Source organism: Bactrocera dorsalis, chromosome 2 (genome assembly GCF_023373825.1).
Source record: "Bactrocera dorsalis isolate Fly_Bdor chromosome 2, ASM2337382v1, whole genome shotgun sequence".
Lineage (NCBI taxonomy): Eukaryota > Metazoa > Arthropoda > Insecta > Diptera > Tephritidae > Bactrocera > Bactrocera dorsalis.
Genome location: NC_064304.1, coordinates 75,739,199 through 75,756,660, shown reverse-complemented (window position 1 = coordinate 75,756,660; position 17,462 = coordinate 75,739,199). Strand labels below are relative to the sequence as shown.

The following is a 17,462-nucleotide window of genomic DNA, read 5'->3' as shown; positions in this document are numbered from 1 at the left end:
CCAAAAGAACCACGGGTTTTATTGCAGAAGCAAATCCCGAAAACCAAAATTCAAAAAATAGCCAAGAAACGCAATTAAGGAAATTTCGAGAGATGGGAAAGCTCTGTTAAATAAAACTGTGGGAGATCAGTATTGTGAGGACTTTTGTAAAGCCACAACTACTCGATCAAATAATGGCCGGTACGTCTTACGTTTAGCACTCAAGGCAATGTTTTCCAACACTCCACGAATTGGCAGCAAAAAAAAGTCAGATTCCCTCTGAAAACCTCATATAAAAGCACAAATATATGTAACTTTCTGACCTCGCAGGATGGATCCTGCTAAAAAATCTCAAGCTATGTGGAGCTTAGTGCATACTCTCTTAATTAGGGGTATTCTCTTGCTCTTGCAAGATTGCAGATTGCAAAAATACTACACCGAAATATACAAGGGTACGAGAGCACCCATTGCAGAATCTAGTGATATATGAGCGAGTGATTCAGTCAATTTATTGTAAATGACTATTGTGCATGGCTATTGTGAATTGACGCACCTTCTGCATGCATTTTTAACAAAAAAACTGTAACAAAACTTTATAATTTAAATAGAAATTATAAAATCTAATTAAAATTTACCTTTCTCAACAGTTTAACGACGTAATATGTCTTAATGTAAAATGGCAACTACAACAGGGTTGCAATTTTATTTTTCCGTGACATTGCACGCTAATATACATGGGCTTTGGTCTGACATATTTCACAGCCCTTGCAAATATTTTTCTGCGTGTGTTTGTTGTTGTGCCGTTGTAAATCTGCAATGCTTGCACCGTGCACCGGGTTTTGCAAGAGCAAGAGAATACCCCTATTGTTTTTTACTTTTTTCAATCATAATGAATATTTCTGGTTCTGCTAGAAGCCATAGCCAGACATCTAAAGTGTAAAATGCCGTTTGGTTCATATCGATAAGTGCAATAGATTTGAATGAGAGTGCCATCCATGCGAGGAAACGTGGTTCGGAGAAAAATCAATTTAAGAAATCAATTGTACATTCTTTTAGAATACAGATATTTCAGTTTAGTATGTTAACCAAACTCACTAGATTCACTTCGTTAGTGATCTTTTTAAAATATGTTAACATAACATAATAATTTTACATATTTTTTTAAGTAAAATCCGAAGGTGTCTTTCGGTAAAGCTTGAGGGACTATGTTTAAACGAGGCCAAGAAAAAAATGCTCTTGTTTTTGTATATAAGTTAATTTAATTTAAAAAGGTTGGCTTAGAAAGATTTTGATATTTTGCATTTAACAATTAAGTATGTAAAGAGAAATGTAAATGCACTTGCGAATGTACAATGAAAATTCAGAGCGAGCTGACGAGATGGTATCCCTGTGAAACTATTATAGCTGATCGTTCGTATTGTTACGAATTTACTCTTGCTAGTTTACTTTGTTAGGTTCGTATCTCTGGATTGACAAATAAAATCAACACTGTTTAATTTAATTCAACAACTCTTTATTTCACAATTCGTCTACACTATAGCAGTTTACTTCAGCACTGATTGATTACGTTGGCGCTGCCACGGCTTATATAGCCACGCACTTCTCGCTGATGCCGACGTGTCCTTCTAGAATATCGCGTCTGGAAATTACCAGAACATACGGCTATACGGCGCCAGACGCAAGCAGACAGTCGCGGCGCCAGACTCGGCAATTGTTTAACTAGACAAGCAGACAGTGCGGCGCCAGATGTCTATTGTTTCGACAAGCAGACAGCCGTGGCGCCAGATGTCTACAACAAGACAAATGCTATTCCATATACCTACAGCTATTGTTCATAATCAGGGATGCATATAGTAATACAAATACAACTTAATACTACTTTTGTAACACTGCCCTCCACTAAAGCCTAATCGTCCCGATTAGGCACAAATCCTCTTGAACCAAATGGGGCGAGCCTCTCCAAATGTACTACTTTCATTTTACATCGTGCTTTTCCATTTCTTTGTATGCGGTATACCACGTCATTAAGTCGTTTCATCACCATATAGGGTCCTTCCCAGGCTGTCTGCAGTTTCGGGGACAAGCCTTTCTTTCGAAGTGGATTGTACAACAGGACCAGATCACCTTCTTCGAAACCTTTTGAATTTGCCGCTTGATCGAACCGGTCCTTCATCTTATTGCTCATCAGATGCGTATGCTGTCTTACCATTAGATGCAATTCATTCATTTCTTCCTTTAAGGCAGAACAATAATCTCCATCATTTCTTACAGCTTTAGGATTCGTTCCAAACTTAAGATCAGCAGGGAGTCGCAGATCAGATCCGAAAATAATCTTTGCTGGCGTGTAACCAGTTGTCTCGTGCTTCGCTGAACGATACGCCAGCAGGCACATCTGGATGCACTTGTCCCAATTCCGTTGATCTTTATCAACGATTTTCCGCAGATGTTCTTCGAGCGTTCGGTTGAATCTCTCCACCATTCCATCTGATTGTGGATGTAACGCTGTTGTCCGTGTCTTGTGGATGCCCAATAATGTACAGACTTCTTGGAAAATGGAAGATTCGAAATTCCTGCCTTGATCTGAGTGTAATTCGACGGGCACTCCGAACCTTGTTATCCAATTTTCTACAAACGCTTCGGCTACTGTCTTCGCTTCTTGGTTTGGTAAGGCATATACTTCTGGCCATTTACTGAAATAGTCCATGACAACCAGTAGATATTTGTTTCCGGCCGTACTGGTTGGAAACGGACCTGCAACATCCATTGCGACTCGTTCAAATGGTGATCCCACGTTGTACTGTTGTAGCCTACCGCGACTCTTGGCTTTAGGACCTTTAGCTGCCATACACTCTACGCAATTACTTATCTATTCTGCTATGAAATCTCGACAACCGATCCAGTAGAACCGTTGTTTAATCTTCTCTATAGTTTTTGTAATCCCAAGGTGCCCTCCACTAGGTCCATTGTGATATTCTTTCAATGCTTTTGGGATCATGGACTTCGGTACTATGATCAGCAGACGAGACTGTTTGCCATCTTCGCTTTCCCAGGTACGATGAAGGTATCCATTAACGAGGTTTATGCTGTTCCATTGGGCCCAATATGCTTTTGCCGTTGGACTCTCGTTACTTATTTGTTCCTTTGGTGGTCGTACCCCATTTTCTTTGGCTATTATCAGCTTTGCAAGATCAGGGTCCTCCAGCTGATTGATTTTGATGCGGTGAGGAGTCCAATCATCTTCAGGTTCTATATTCAGTAATCGCACGTCGATTATACCTTCTTTTCCTTCTGATTTAGAGCAATGTTTACATTCCAGTGGACAAGGGCGACGTGATAATGCATCCGCATTTTTGTGGTGAATCCCCTTTCGGTGTTCTGTTGGTTGTTTCCGTTTTGATGGGTTTACCTTTATATTGCAATTTCGGGCAAAGTGACCCGCTTTTCCGCAGTTGAAACATCTGCCTGTTGTATTTACTTGCTGTGCAGCAATTGTCTTCAGAGTCTTCAATATTTCTTCCATCAGCGCCGGTTGTTCCATTTCAACCCTTTGTACTTTGTGTGCTGGTTTACTTAGTAGGGAAGCTGTTTCTTGTGTGAGGGCGTGCGAAACCGTTTCAGCAAACGTTCTTTTTGGCAATGCATATGTGGCGCGTTTGGTGTCCACATCACGAATTCCATTTATGAAACATTGAATTTTTACCCTCTCAATGTAATCCACAGGTGCATCTGCATTTGCCAAACGAGCCAGTCGTTCGATTTCAGTTGCGAACTCTTGCAATGACTCGTTCATCTTCTGACCCCTATTTTGCAGTTCGATCTGGTATATTTGTTTCCGGTGCTCACTACCATAACGTCTTTCTATCGCACTCATCAATGCCTCATAGTTGTCCCGTTCACAGTCTGGAATAGTCTGAAGGATTTCTGCTTCCGGTCCTTTCAATGATACAAACAAGGACGCCACTTTGTCCGCTGCATTCCAGTTATTGGCCGTTGCTGTCTTTTCAAACTGAAGTTTGAAAATTTGAAATGGAATACTTCCATCGAATGTGGGTGCCTTCAATCTTTGATTATTTGTTGATGGTGCAGGGCCATGCAGTTGCAGTTCTCACACACGATTACTTAATTGAAGAACTTCTGCTTTTAAATTTTCTTCGTCATTTTTTAAAGTGCTTAATTCGTCTTCAAATTTTGAAAATTTCTCTTGCACTTGTTTTTGTAGTTGTGTAGTATTTTCCGTGATCTGTTGTACCAAACGATGTTGTTGTGTAAGGCGAGACTCTAACTGTGATGTATTTTCAGCTATTTGCTGTGCCAGACGATTTTCGGTTTGCACTGCATTCTCTGCCATTTGCTTAATAGCCACTAACAGCATGTTCATGTCCACACTTGATGATGTTCGTTGTTCTTCTACTTTTTCTTCTACCTTTGTAGAAGTTTCTGGGCCATCAAATTCGAATTCGTCGACATTAATTCATTGCTTCACGTAATCGTGCCTGCAGATCCGCCTTTTGCCCGCTTATCGGCAAATTACGCCCCTCCAGTTCCTTTTTTAATTGCTGAATTCTCAATTCTCCGAATTTAACCATTTTGAATTTGGATTATTTGACAATCCCACTTCTGACACCAATTGTTACGAATTTACTCTTGCTAGTTTACTTTGTTAGGTTCGTATATAGCCACGCACTTCTCGCTGATGCCGACGTGTCCTTCTAGAATATCGCGTCTGGAAATTACCAGAACATACGGCTATACGGCGCCAGACGCAAGCAGACAGTCGCGGCGCCAGACTCGGCAATTGTTTAACTAGACAAGCAGACAGTGCGGCGCCAGATGTCTATTGTTTCGACAAGCAGACAGCCGTGGCGCCAGATGTCTACAAAAAGACAAATGCTATTCCATATACCTACAGCTATTGTTCATAATCAGGGATGCATATAGTAATACAAATACAACTTAATACTACTTTTGTAACAGTATTATGCTGAATGTAAAGCGCAGTATTGATCCGATCGAAGTAGAGTAGCGTGGCTGTCGACGCGGCGTAGTGTATATGCGAATGTTAACGTGCGAATTGTGTACAACGAATTGCCTCTGCCATCTCGATGTCCATCCGTTTTGTTGAGTGGGTATAGCTCCTGTGAGTTGTGTTGGTATTGTGTTGTGGTGTGGTGTCGGCTGTGGTGTATCGAGTTGTGCTTTGTTAGGGTGCGCCAGCTTTCGCGGGTAGAGTGTGTGGAGACTTAACTCATTTAAACATAGTTCAGCGAATTAAAAGACAGCGGCTAAGCTGCCTGGGTCATGTTGTCCGAATGAACGAAAACACTCCTGCTCTGAAAGTACGGGTACTGCTCTCCTTGGGAAGCAGGGGGAGAGGAAGACCTCCTCTCCGTTGGAAAGACCATGACCTGTCTTCGCTGCAAATCTCCAATTGGCACCACCTTTTAAAAATTCGTTAAATTAAATAAAAATTGAAGTTGTAATGTTCAATGTTTCGGAGGTGTCGTTTTCGATCAAGTAAACTACGTTTTTTATAATTTTTGCTTGATTTATGAAACAAAAACCTATTTTATATGACGATTTGTATTCACTTTTATCCAAGAAACTCAAAAAACAGCTTTATTGGTGCCAGATTTAGTTAGGAAAAATATTCTTTTTATGTTGTTAGCATTGATTTTGCACTCAAAATGTCAAATTTGACATACTATGCAGATCAGAAAAACTGTCAAATTAGGTTAATTTTTTCCCAGGAATTCAGATACATATATGCACATGTATTTTCGGCACAATACTACAATATTTAACAAAACCAAGATAAGAATCTTCGATATAATAATAATATAATATGTAGTTGTAGTCCAAGAGCTGCATCAAGTGACATTTATAGCGCAATGCAGTAACCAGAGATAAAGAGATGTCCAACTCCTCTCTCACTGGAAGTGAAAGAGCAATTTCGAAACCTTCTGAACTTTGACAGCTAATCGAGTTCAGTATGCTCCTTATCAGTTCTTCGCCACCGTGTTTGAATAGCTCGGCCGACAATCCATCGGCCCCCGCCGCTTTGTTTTTCTTCATGCGGGTAATTGCTATTCGAACTTCTTCATGGTCGGGCAATGAAACGTCTGCTCCACCGTCATCGATTGCGGAATCGGGTTCGCCTTCTCCTTGCGTTGTACGTTCACTGGCATTTAGCAGGCTAGAGAAGTGTTCCCTCCATAATTTAAGTATGCTCTGGGCGTCGGTGACTAGAACACCTTTGGGGGTTCTTGAAACCTTCTGTAAGCCACCGCATTTTTTTCGTAGAATTTCCGAGCATTACCCCTGTCGGCCAGCTTATCAAGCTCTTCGTACTCACGCATTTCGGCCTCTTTCTTTTTCTGTCTACAAATGCGTCTCGCTTCCCTCTTCAACTCTCGGTCTCTCTCTCACCACGAATTCAACACCAAACTTGCGCTCCTTTATATGGCCACTGTAGTAAATGCCACAAGGACCTACTTTAGCCTTTATTTTCACGAGGACATCAACCAGCTGGGCAGCGGCACCTTCCCAGTCAAGGGACTGGACATTCCAGGTGCATCCCCACAAATCATAGTCCTTAATTCGTTTGCCATTGTGGTCATCAAAAGGGGATCTCTCATCCGAGGCTGTTGGTGGTTTTTCATTGGGGGTGGTTTTTACGTGGCGGGTCCCAAACCCAGCGCACAACCCTATGCAGGGGATGTTTCGCCTTCTCACTTTAGTTCGCCTCGCCATCTCGTTTGATTATATTTTTATATGTTTATATGGAAACATATGTACGCAAATGAGTTCGTCTTGCGCATATTTATGAATACAGGTGCAATTGAATACATTTTAATTAAATTACTTTTCCAAAGCAATATTTGTACTTAATGTGAATAAGGATTACTTTTTAATTGTTTCCTATGTTTTATATACTATATACAGATTTATATCTATGTGGGTTTATATAAAAACAGTTCACTTTATTGAAATGTACAGTTTAGAAAATGTAGGTAAATCTATGTATGGTTTATATAATAATATAAAATATAGGAAAAAGTATTCAAAGCAAACGATGCTGGTACGGAGACGACTCGATATGGAATGTTTTTAGCAGAGATAAAGAGATGTTTAACTCCAATTGCTAAACGTCAAAACCACCTAAACTTTCACAGTTGATCGAGTTCAGGAGGTTTTGACGTTTAGCAATTGGAAACGAGCGATGGCCAGATTGATATCTTACCAAAAAATATGTAAACGGAGGGATTTGTTGCATCGTTCAAGACTACTTATAAAAAATGTTAATCAATGAAAATTAAATAAATTTGTGAAATTTAAAGGTATTTGATGAAACGTTTTGTAATTTGAAGCCATAGTATTATTTTCAATGGAAAATGATTAAAAACATTTAATGATTGAGAGCTGGCAAGCTTAAATTCCTTTATTGGGTATTGAAAGATCAAGGGTCAGTTGTTCTAATATACTTTAAAACGATTTAAATAGTTTCTCCATATAATAAATAACCACTATATAGTAATTTTTATTCGTACTAAATGGTGGGTATTGGGTTGATAAATGCCCAAAAATTATTATTTTGTTCAATCTGGCCATAATGGAAAATGTTATAAAAAACGCAAATTTTGAAGCGCATTTTGACATTGGAATAAGTTGAACATCTCTTCGAACGGTTTTATGGAGTCAAAGGCGATTTGATCAATTTAACGATCTCTCCGGAAAAATTGTTGGCAGTGTTGCCCAATTACTAAAGTGTAGATTTCGTACTATTTAGCACATCAAAAGGTGATGCCCCTGCATCCCAATCCTACATCAATACTCCATTATATATCTATGTCAATATATCAAAAATTATCATAATATATTAAAAAATTATATATATTATAAGAGGGATAAATGTAAATAAATCGTATCTGTTCTCAATAAAAATTTATATTCACATGTATCATGACCATATGTGTTAAGGCTCGTTTTCGCGAATTCAAATCATATTATCACTTATAAGTAATAACATGTGCGCACTGCTCATATGTACATACATAAATATGTATGTGCGTATGACTGTGGCTCACAAATAATTCATACACATACATATGCGTATACTTGTAAATATGTCACCCACAAAAACCACAAAAATTGTTCTACAAAAACAACAATCGCTTCAAATAGCATCTGCGGCGTCACAAGTCAATACGGCAGCCACATGGCCGAAGCCCAAATGTAGTAAATCTTGCAACAAAAACAATTTCAATCATGAACGCCAGCGCATTTTCAACAAACAAATTCGCTTCATTCATATAAGCAGGTTAGGTTAGATAGCTGATCAGAGATCGCACGTGGACTAATAGATGTAGTCCTTTGTAAAGCCATTGAAAATAGAACTCCCTTGTTCGGACTTAAAGGTCGGCAAAACGCTTAGTAGCCAATACAAATTTGCTAAGACGCTTAATTTCTACGCCCGCCAGTTCAGTGGGATGTCTGAAGGTATGTGCCCCCAAGTGTCTAAGGCTTGATCTCCCAAACGCGGGACCCGTTCCCATTCTACCGGTAACGATTCTAGGGTGCTTTTCCTTGCTAGCTCATCAGCTTTGCAGTTACCTGCGATTCCACTGCGACCCGGCACCCATACAAGTCTTATAATAAATGCACTCGCCGCCAGAGACTGTAATGGCAGCCACTCTTCGACCAACCCTGAACGCACTGTGAATGAGTTCAGGGCTAGTATCGTCGCTCTGCTATCTGAGTGAATGGTCACTTCCCTGAAGATGGACACTATCCGGATCAGCAAATCTGCTGCTTCCTTGAAGGCTGCAACCTCAGCCTGAAAGACACTGCAATAGTCGGGAAGTCTGAAATTGGATTTGATGGAGAGCTCCCGACAGTAAACCCCTCCACCAACCTTCCCCCCAAGCTTTGACCCATCCGTAAAGAAGCTCCTCTCCTCCAACGGCTTCTTCCCGCCCCTAACTCCCTCGTCGGCATATGGGCAGAGAAGGAGCCGCCAGAGTTCGATATAGCGACTCCATGATCCAGATGATCCGGTATGGAGTCAAAGCTTGTGAGGATATCTGAATGTTCAGATACACGCTCCTTTAGGAACCCAGATTCCCTGAGCCTAATAGCCACTTTTGCGGCCATACACTTTTCGACGATGTCCACCGGCGTTATGTTCAGAATTGAATTAAGTGCAATGGTTGGGGTGGACCTTAATGCACCGCACATGCTGATGAGCGCAGCCCGTTGAACGCTCTCAAGTTTCTTTGCAAGTGTGGTCTTCTGTAAAGCCCTCCATTACATAAAGACCCCATAGAACATTAGGGGCTTGACTATGGTGTCATAGAGCCAGAGGACCACCTTCGGTGAAAGGATCCACCTCTTGTCAACAGCTCCTCTACAGCAGTAAAGGACAATCGATGCCTTTTTGGCTCTCTCCTCGATATTCGGCTTCCATGAAAGCTTCTTATCCTGGATGAGCCCTAAATAATTCAATGTATCCGCCGGTTGCAGGCGAATACCTCCCACTTGCGGCAACGGTGCCAGGCTTGATGGCGAGTCCACTTCCAACCGCCCACTTTGTTACAGCGTTGAGATATCCCTGCATCAATTCATACACGGTCCTAAAAAGCTTTCCTACAGTGCTACATCGTCTGCATAGTCAATCAGCCGACAGCAAAGATCCTCTAGTTTCTTTAGAAGAACGTTAACGACTAGGATCCATAGAAGAGGAGAAAGAACCCCGCCCTGAGGGGTTCGCCTGCTCACATTCCGCCGCGCGATCGCGCTGCCCATTCTGTTTCGACCACTCGGTTGCACAGAAGACTGAAGATGAGGTGCTTGAGGTTCGATTCAACCCCAAGACCGTCTAGAGCAGTTACGACTGCCTCCGGTAGGACATTGTTAAAAGCTTCCTCAATATCAAGGAAGGTCCCAACAGCGAAGTCCTTAGCCTCAATTGCGTCTTCAAGCCACGACACGATAGTGTGCAGGGCAGTGTTCACTGACCTTCCTTTGCAATACCCATGTTGCGCTACTGATAGATAGTCTCTCGGAATGCGCCTTCTTAAATACCGATACCCGAGTGGTTATCGAGGACCCTCCAGTTTGAGATCAGCGGGGCAATGCCGTGTGAAGCTAGGGTGAGGTCGAAAACCTCCTCCTCTCACAAAAGTTGGAGAATTTCCCCTATTACAGGTGCAAATATTTTCACTAACAATAAAATTAAAAAGCGACTGGGGGGTTGCAGTACCTAAGGATTTCCTCAATCTCAGACGCGAAGCTAGGGCGAAGAGGAAGATCCTCTTTGTTGACGGCTTCCAGTCTGGCTCCCTTTCAAACCTCTTCTCCAGAGAGACTGCCTCCTTATGGCCGATCTCTTCTTTTCAGCTTATGCAGCCCATGATGGTGCCAACCGGCACGTACACATTTTGGGGGTAGTCCAGGGTTTCCCTTAACCACCTTGAGGAAGACTGAAGAAATAGCCGCCGCTACTCTCTTCCAATCTTCATGGGGGATGGCACCCTGCTGCGTACTCTAGCACCAGCGCTTTTGGCGATTTCGCTGAAAGTTAAAGCAGCCCCCGTTCGTGGTTTTTTACCAAGGGAGATTTCTCCCTCATGCGACCTTTGCCGCTTAACCGCTGGTTTAGGTCTCTTCGTTTCGAGTCGTGCCCTATCGGTCTCGCTCTCACTCAGCACTTTCTTAGCCCACTCAAGCATGTTAGATACATGACCAACATGCTTATCACCGTAGTGTTCCACGATTTTTACCGCTAATTGACGGCCCGACTTCAGCTTCCTTGTCAAAGCACCTTTGCTAATGCCCCCCCTGGATTCCTTCATAAATCTAGCAAAAATTCCTCTGCTAGTGCTAGCGATTCCGCCGTGTATAAAGGCTCCACTCTTCACTACTTCTTTTGCCAGCGGATTTGCGCCGGCTTCCCCCATCTTGTCGCCTGATGAGGAAATTTCTATCGAGGTCTTAGTCTTGCTGCTGCAGCTACCCTACGACGGTTTCGTTGCCACGGGAGCAGCAGTCCCGCCAGGCAGCTTCCTACGTCATCGTTTCGTCAATATTACAGTTTGATTTTTTCATTCCTAAAAAGTGCCCACTCAAAGCCGCTATCCGTCCCCGGAAAGGTAGTCGCCTTTTATGGTTCCCAGGTCATCTCAGTGATGAGGCCAAGGCGAAGGTTGACGTACGCCTTTATAAGGCAGTACGTTCAGAACCGACCAGCGTAAAGAAGGAGTCCTCTCAACTTACACCTACCTCGCAAACTTAACGACGACGGGCCATTTAGCGTTACCCAGGATGCACCAGTGTGGAGGCGACCTGCACTACTTCCCATTCATAAAAGCAGCTACCGTCATATCTCCTAGAGAATGCGTTTGCCAAAAAGCGGCTTTCCGTCGCGTTGGCAAACGCTAAAAATCATAAGTTGAACAACTTTCTGATGTTTCTTCTGGAATGGAAAACTGACAACCCCCAAACTCGCAACACACAGAAAAGAGTGACAAAAGTGGCAGCATAGTTCTTGTGGACTTCAAATATTTGTCGTTTCTCGTTTGGCTCGCGTCGATATGTAAACATGAAAGCTCATACATAAACATACATATTTACGCTACTGTGGAGGCGAAGTTGTTAGAGCTGCAAGGAAAGCGGTAACAATTGCCGATCGTTAGCTTATTTTTTCAGCAAAGCTCGGATTTTCTTCTTCTTTTTGACAAAACGTGAGCTACGCCATTGGTTCCCCGTATCAACGGAGATTTTGCATAAACCATTAATTTTACGTATTTACATACATGCATATGTTGCATGTAGATAAATTTACAAACATTATGCGTATGGTCTGTCATATTTATTTACATGCACACATTATTATATACGAGTATGAGCACACCACTTGGTCTTTTAAGATGATATCAAAACTTTTAATGTAAATGTATAAATTAATAAGCGAATCTGTAAGCATTCATCTTTTAACATTGGAATTATCTTTTTTTCTTATTTAACACTGAAAATGCTCAACTCTGCTATTTTTGAGTCCCCTGATGCAAAACTCTGGTGAAACACGCTTATGATCTGTGGTGAAACTCCCTCATGTCAGCCGCACTTTTCTTGGAGTTAAAAAAGAAAAGCAAAATTTCCCGCAAATGTCGAGAATTCGGCTCAAAAAGTGACATTTTCAGTTGAGAATAAGTTTGGGATGCAAACAGATCTCTACAAATATTTTGTTGGGTTAATGTTGACACAAAGTCCAAGATCGATAGAAAACGATTTAATAGTCAGTTTTAAATTTAATAATTTACATTAAAAGTTTCGATATTATGTTAAAAGATCTAGCGGTCGCACATGTGCTCATATATAATTATGTGTGCATGTAAACAAATATGACATATGGTCTGTCATATAATATATGGCATAATGTTTGTAAATTTGTCTAAATGCAACATATGTATGTATGTAAATATGTACACTCAATGCTTCATGGCGAAGCTCACGTTTTGTCAAAGAGTCAATGTGTCGAGCGACCGACGGCATATGGATAATAGCTTTCAAGCTTCAGGAGATTCTGCGAGAATGTCGCCACTACGCCAGAAACGGCTCGGCTGCACAAAGCTCTAGCACGAGGCACAAACGACGTAGAAATAGCAATTAAACGGAATGATGCGACGTTTAGGATCATCGCAGAGGACAGAGCAACGGAGCTTCTGCGGGGGTACTTCCCGGAGACAGTTCGGGAAGACCAGTGTTTTCCCGTGATCGAACACAGGCCATCCCGCGAGGATTGGAATATCGCCAAACTCGCCAGCTATTCACGGCGGACTCGATCAGGTGGGCAATGGCCTCGTTTGAGAGATTCAAGTCTCCGGGAGTTAAATTGGTTAACTTCAGGAAAAGATTTAAGGTCACCCTTGGCAGTAAAGACGAGTGGAATGATTTCAACCTCGCACTGATGCTGAGGAACAGCACGGTAAGGTGGCACCGATGGCTCCAAAATGTCTATCGCAACTATCGCAATGAGCGAGTAGCCATTCTCAGCGATAGTCAAGCGGCGCTAAAAGCGATCTCCTCTTACGAGATCAAATCGCTACTAGTGCAGGAGCGCAGGAAAAGGCTGAAAAGCCTTGCGGAATGAAACCAGGTACACCTAATCTGGGTGTATCCGAACCCTTTACGGAGGTGGGTCCCCATACCATGAAGGAGCTGCTCTGCAAGGAAGAAGGAGTGGGCAGGGAGGAACATTGGCAACAAACTCACAGTATCAGACATTCCAAGCTGCTAATGGGAGGTTACAACTTGAGAAGGTTCAAAGCTGTAATAAACCTCCCCTGGAACAAACTCAGGCTACTAGTCGCATGGTACACTGGCCACTGCAAACTGAATAGGCATCTGCATAGCATGTGCCTGTCTTCTTGTACTAACTGCCGGTTCTGCGACAGGGAGCCTGAAACCCCGGAGCACCTGCTGATCGAATGCACAGCACTCTGTAGCAGGATTAAGGCCCTTGGATCGATATTTCCGTATAAGAATCACATTGGCTCACTAGCATCCGGTAAACAATTGGATTTCATTAATGCGCTTGGGCTAAGTGAGTCAATGTGAGTTGGGAGATCAATCAATCAATCTTTTCCATTTTGCTTATTTATGTGTGCTTACAATATATGGGTATGGACTTAATATTTGTCTGCATGCAACCTTTTGTTATGTACAAATAAAACGAATTTAGGGAAACTCTAATTTTGGCTTTAAACTATTTATGCATTAATTAGTGTTAAACAAATATTTACAAGCTAAAATTTATAATAGTACAGACAAAAATACATACTTTCATTTGAGAATTTTTGGATTTTTTTTTAATTTTATTTTAAATGCAAATATTTCGAAAGCTGCCAGCAAGTCACCTACCTCTATATTAGGGGTATTCTCTTGCTCTTTCAAAACCCTTGCACGATGCAAGAAATGCATATATTTCCTCTTGGTGCACCGGTACAACAACAAACACACGCAGAAAATTATTTGCAATGGCTGTAAAATATGTCAGGCCAAAACCCATGTATATTTGCGCACGCAAAATATGATTGCAACCCTGTTTTAGCCGTCATTTTACATAAAGACATATTACGTTGTTAAATTGTTGAGGAAGGTAAGTTTTAAATAGATTTTATAATTTCTATTTAAATTATAAAGATTTGTTACAGTTTTTTTTGTTAAAAATGTATGCAGAAGGTGCGCCAATTCACAATAGACATGCATAATAGTCATTCATAATAAATTTACCGAATCAGCCGTTCATATATCACTAAATTCTGCAATGGGTGCTCTCGTGCCCTTGTATATTTCGGTATAGTATTTTTACAATCTGCAATCTTGCAAGAGCAAGCGAATACCCCTATTGTATATGTGGGTACGATTCCGATTACTTTGGCGGAGGGGTAAAAAACCCGAATTTCCGTATAAATGGGGTATGTACGGATAGCAGATCTTCTCCAGAGAAGGAATATCCAAAAATAATATAAAAATAACTAACATTTTTTAAAATATTCACGTTTAAAAAGGCAAAAATTTGCACTAAGAACACATGTTATTTCTCTGCGTTTCACTAAAGTTTTTCACGTTTTTTACTCTGTATATTCAAATATACACTTAGGCTGTTCACGGTAAGGTGGTTATCGGGTTATGTGATTATTAGATTAAAAATAACCTCTATGCTCCGTGAGCACCCTATGTTGTATGGTTATTTGCTTATTTTTACACAAACAGCTGTTCATTGTTTACAATTTTAGTTTAATGAAATTCCAACTTATAAAATGCCTAAACAAAGTTTAAAAAGCAAAATAATCAAATTTAAAATAAGTTCTGCTATTCAGGAAATGGACTCTATTAATGGTATGTGCTTATTAAATAATCCGAATTTTAATGGTTCAAAAAATTCTTTGTATAAAATTTGCAGACATCTTGCATAATTTGCTGATTGTAAACAAAAAACAGCTGTTAATAGCAGAATTTCCAATAAGAAAATCTAAATGGAAATGCCATTCGCTTAGTTTTATTTATTTTTTGTGCTGCCATTTAGTAAAATTCCAACGACTTTCTAACACAGAAATAAGCAAACAACCACATAATCTGTAAACAAGGGCATAGGTTGGTCAACTTTGGTTATTTTGTCATAACGCATTTTGTTGTTGTTTACTTAATCACATAACCACATAACCCGTTAACCACCTTATCGTGAACAGCCTAACTCTAAGCATTGAAATAAGCTCACATTTCACATTTATTTTGTTATTTTTCAACTAAATTTAGTAATTTAAAAATCACATCAACTTTATTGCTGAAAAGTTGAGAGTGTTTATATTTGCGAGGAAAACCAGCTTTGCCACACCTTAAAAACCACAAGTGAAGGATTTTTCAGCGTTTCACAGCTTTTTTTGTTTGTACTTTCGAATGATTCTTTTTTCTTTATTAACTATAAAAAAATTATAAAACAGATTTTTCAAGCTAAAATTGAATATGTGAACACTTTTCCATATACATATTATGCATACATATGTATATGAATATATTGTTACAAAAGTAGTATTAAGTTGTATTTGTATTGCTATATGCATCCCTTATTATGAACAATAGCTGTAGGTATATGGAATAGCATTTGTCTTGTTGTAGACCCCTGTCGCCGCGGCTGTCTGCTTGTCGAAACAATAGACTTCTGGCGCCGCAGCCGTCTGCTTGTCTACTAAAACAATTGCTGAGTCTTGCGCCACGGCTGTCTGCATTTGGCGCCGTATAGCATTATGTTCTTGTAATTTCCAGACGCAATATTCTGTCTAAGGACACGTCGGCATCAGCGAGAAGTGCGTGGCTATATAAGCCGTGGCAGCGCCAGAGTAAACTGCTATAGTGTTGACGAGTTGTAAAATAAAGAGATTTTGTTGAAGAATTAAACGGTTTTATTTGTCAATCCAGAGATACGAACCTAGTAAAGTAAACTAGTAAGGAGTAAATTCGCAACATTGGTGTCAGAAGTGGGATTGTCAAATAATCCAAATTCAAGATGGTTAAATTCGGAGAATTGAGAATTCAGCAATTAAAAAAAGAACTGGAGGAGCGTAATTTGCCGATAAGCGGGCAAAAGGCGGATCTGCAGGCACGATTACGTGAAGCAATGGAAGCGGATGGAATTAATGTGGACGAGTTCGAATTTGATGGGTCAGAAACTTCTACAAAGGTGGAAGAAAAAGTAAAAGAACAACGAACATCATTAAGTGTAGACATGAACATGCTATTAGTGGCTATACAGCAAATAGCTGAAAATACAGAAAATGCAGTGCAAACAGAAAATCGTCTGGCACAGCAAATAGCTGAAAATATAGAAAATGCAGTGCAAACAGAAAATCGTCTGGCACAGCAAATGACGCAAATAGCTGAAAATACATCACAGTTAGAGTCTCGCCTTACACAACAAATGACTGAAAATAATACACAGTTAGAAAAGCGTTTGGTACAACAGATTACAGAAAATACTACACAACTACAAAAACAAGTGCAAGAGAAATTTTCAAAATTTGAAGAGGAATTAAGCACGTTAAAAAATGAAGAAGAAAATTTAAAATCAGAATTTCTTCAACTGAGTAGTCGTATGCGAGAACTGCAACTGCATGGCCCTGCACCATCAACAAATAATCCAAGATTGAAGGCACCCACATTCGATGGAAGTATTCCATTTCAAATTTTCAAACTTCAGTTTGAAAAGACAGCAATGGCCAATAACTGGAATGCAGCGGACAAAGTGCCGTCCTTGTTTGTATCATTGAAAGGACCTGCGGCAGAAATCCTTCAGACTATTCCAGACTGTGAACGGGACAACTATGAGGCATTGATGAGTGCGATAGAAAGACGATATGGTAGTGAGCACTGGAAACAAATATACCAGATCAAACTGCAAAATAGGGGTCAGAAAATGAACGAGTCATTGCAAGAGTTCGCAACTGAAATAGAACGACTGGCTCATTTGGCAAATGCAGATGCACCTGTGGATTACATTGAGAGGGTAAAGATTCAATGTTTCATAAATGGAATTCGTGATGTGGACACCAAACGCGCCACATATGCATTGCCAAAAAGAACGTTTGCTGAAACGGTTTCGCACGCCCTCACACAGGAAACAGCTTCCCTACTAAGTAAACCAGCACACAAAGTACAAAGGGTTGAAATGGAACAACCGGCGCTGATGGAAGAAATATTGAAGACTCTGAAGACAATTGCTGCACCGCGAGTAAATACAACAGGCAGATGTTTCAACTGTGGAAAAGCGGGTCACTTTGCCCGAAATTGCAATATAAAAGTAAACCCATCAAAACAGAAACAACCAACAGATAACGAGGACGGAGCATCCACATCTCACAAGTCGTTAAACTAAAACGGAACAGTTCAAAGGGGCGTGAGCTGGTTCCCACAACTATTTGCCCCGCCAT

The 17,462-nt window shown here is 40.7% G+C and overlaps 1 protein-coding gene across 1 annotated transcript in view; it reads right to left on the bottom strand.

The window, feature by feature from the left end:
- Positions 1-1,371: 1,371 nt before the first annotated feature.
- The window catches only part of LOC125776613 (uncharacterized), a 217,393-nt gene continuing 201,302 nt past the window's right edge, over positions 1,372-17,462 (bottom strand). The window contains exon 2 of the mRNA XM_049449927.1: positions 1,372-2,730. Coding sequence (XP_049305884.1) covers positions 1,886-2,730 — 845 coding nt within the window. The 3' untranslated portion in view covers positions 1,372-1,885. The remainder of the gene's footprint in view (positions 2,731-17,462) is intronic.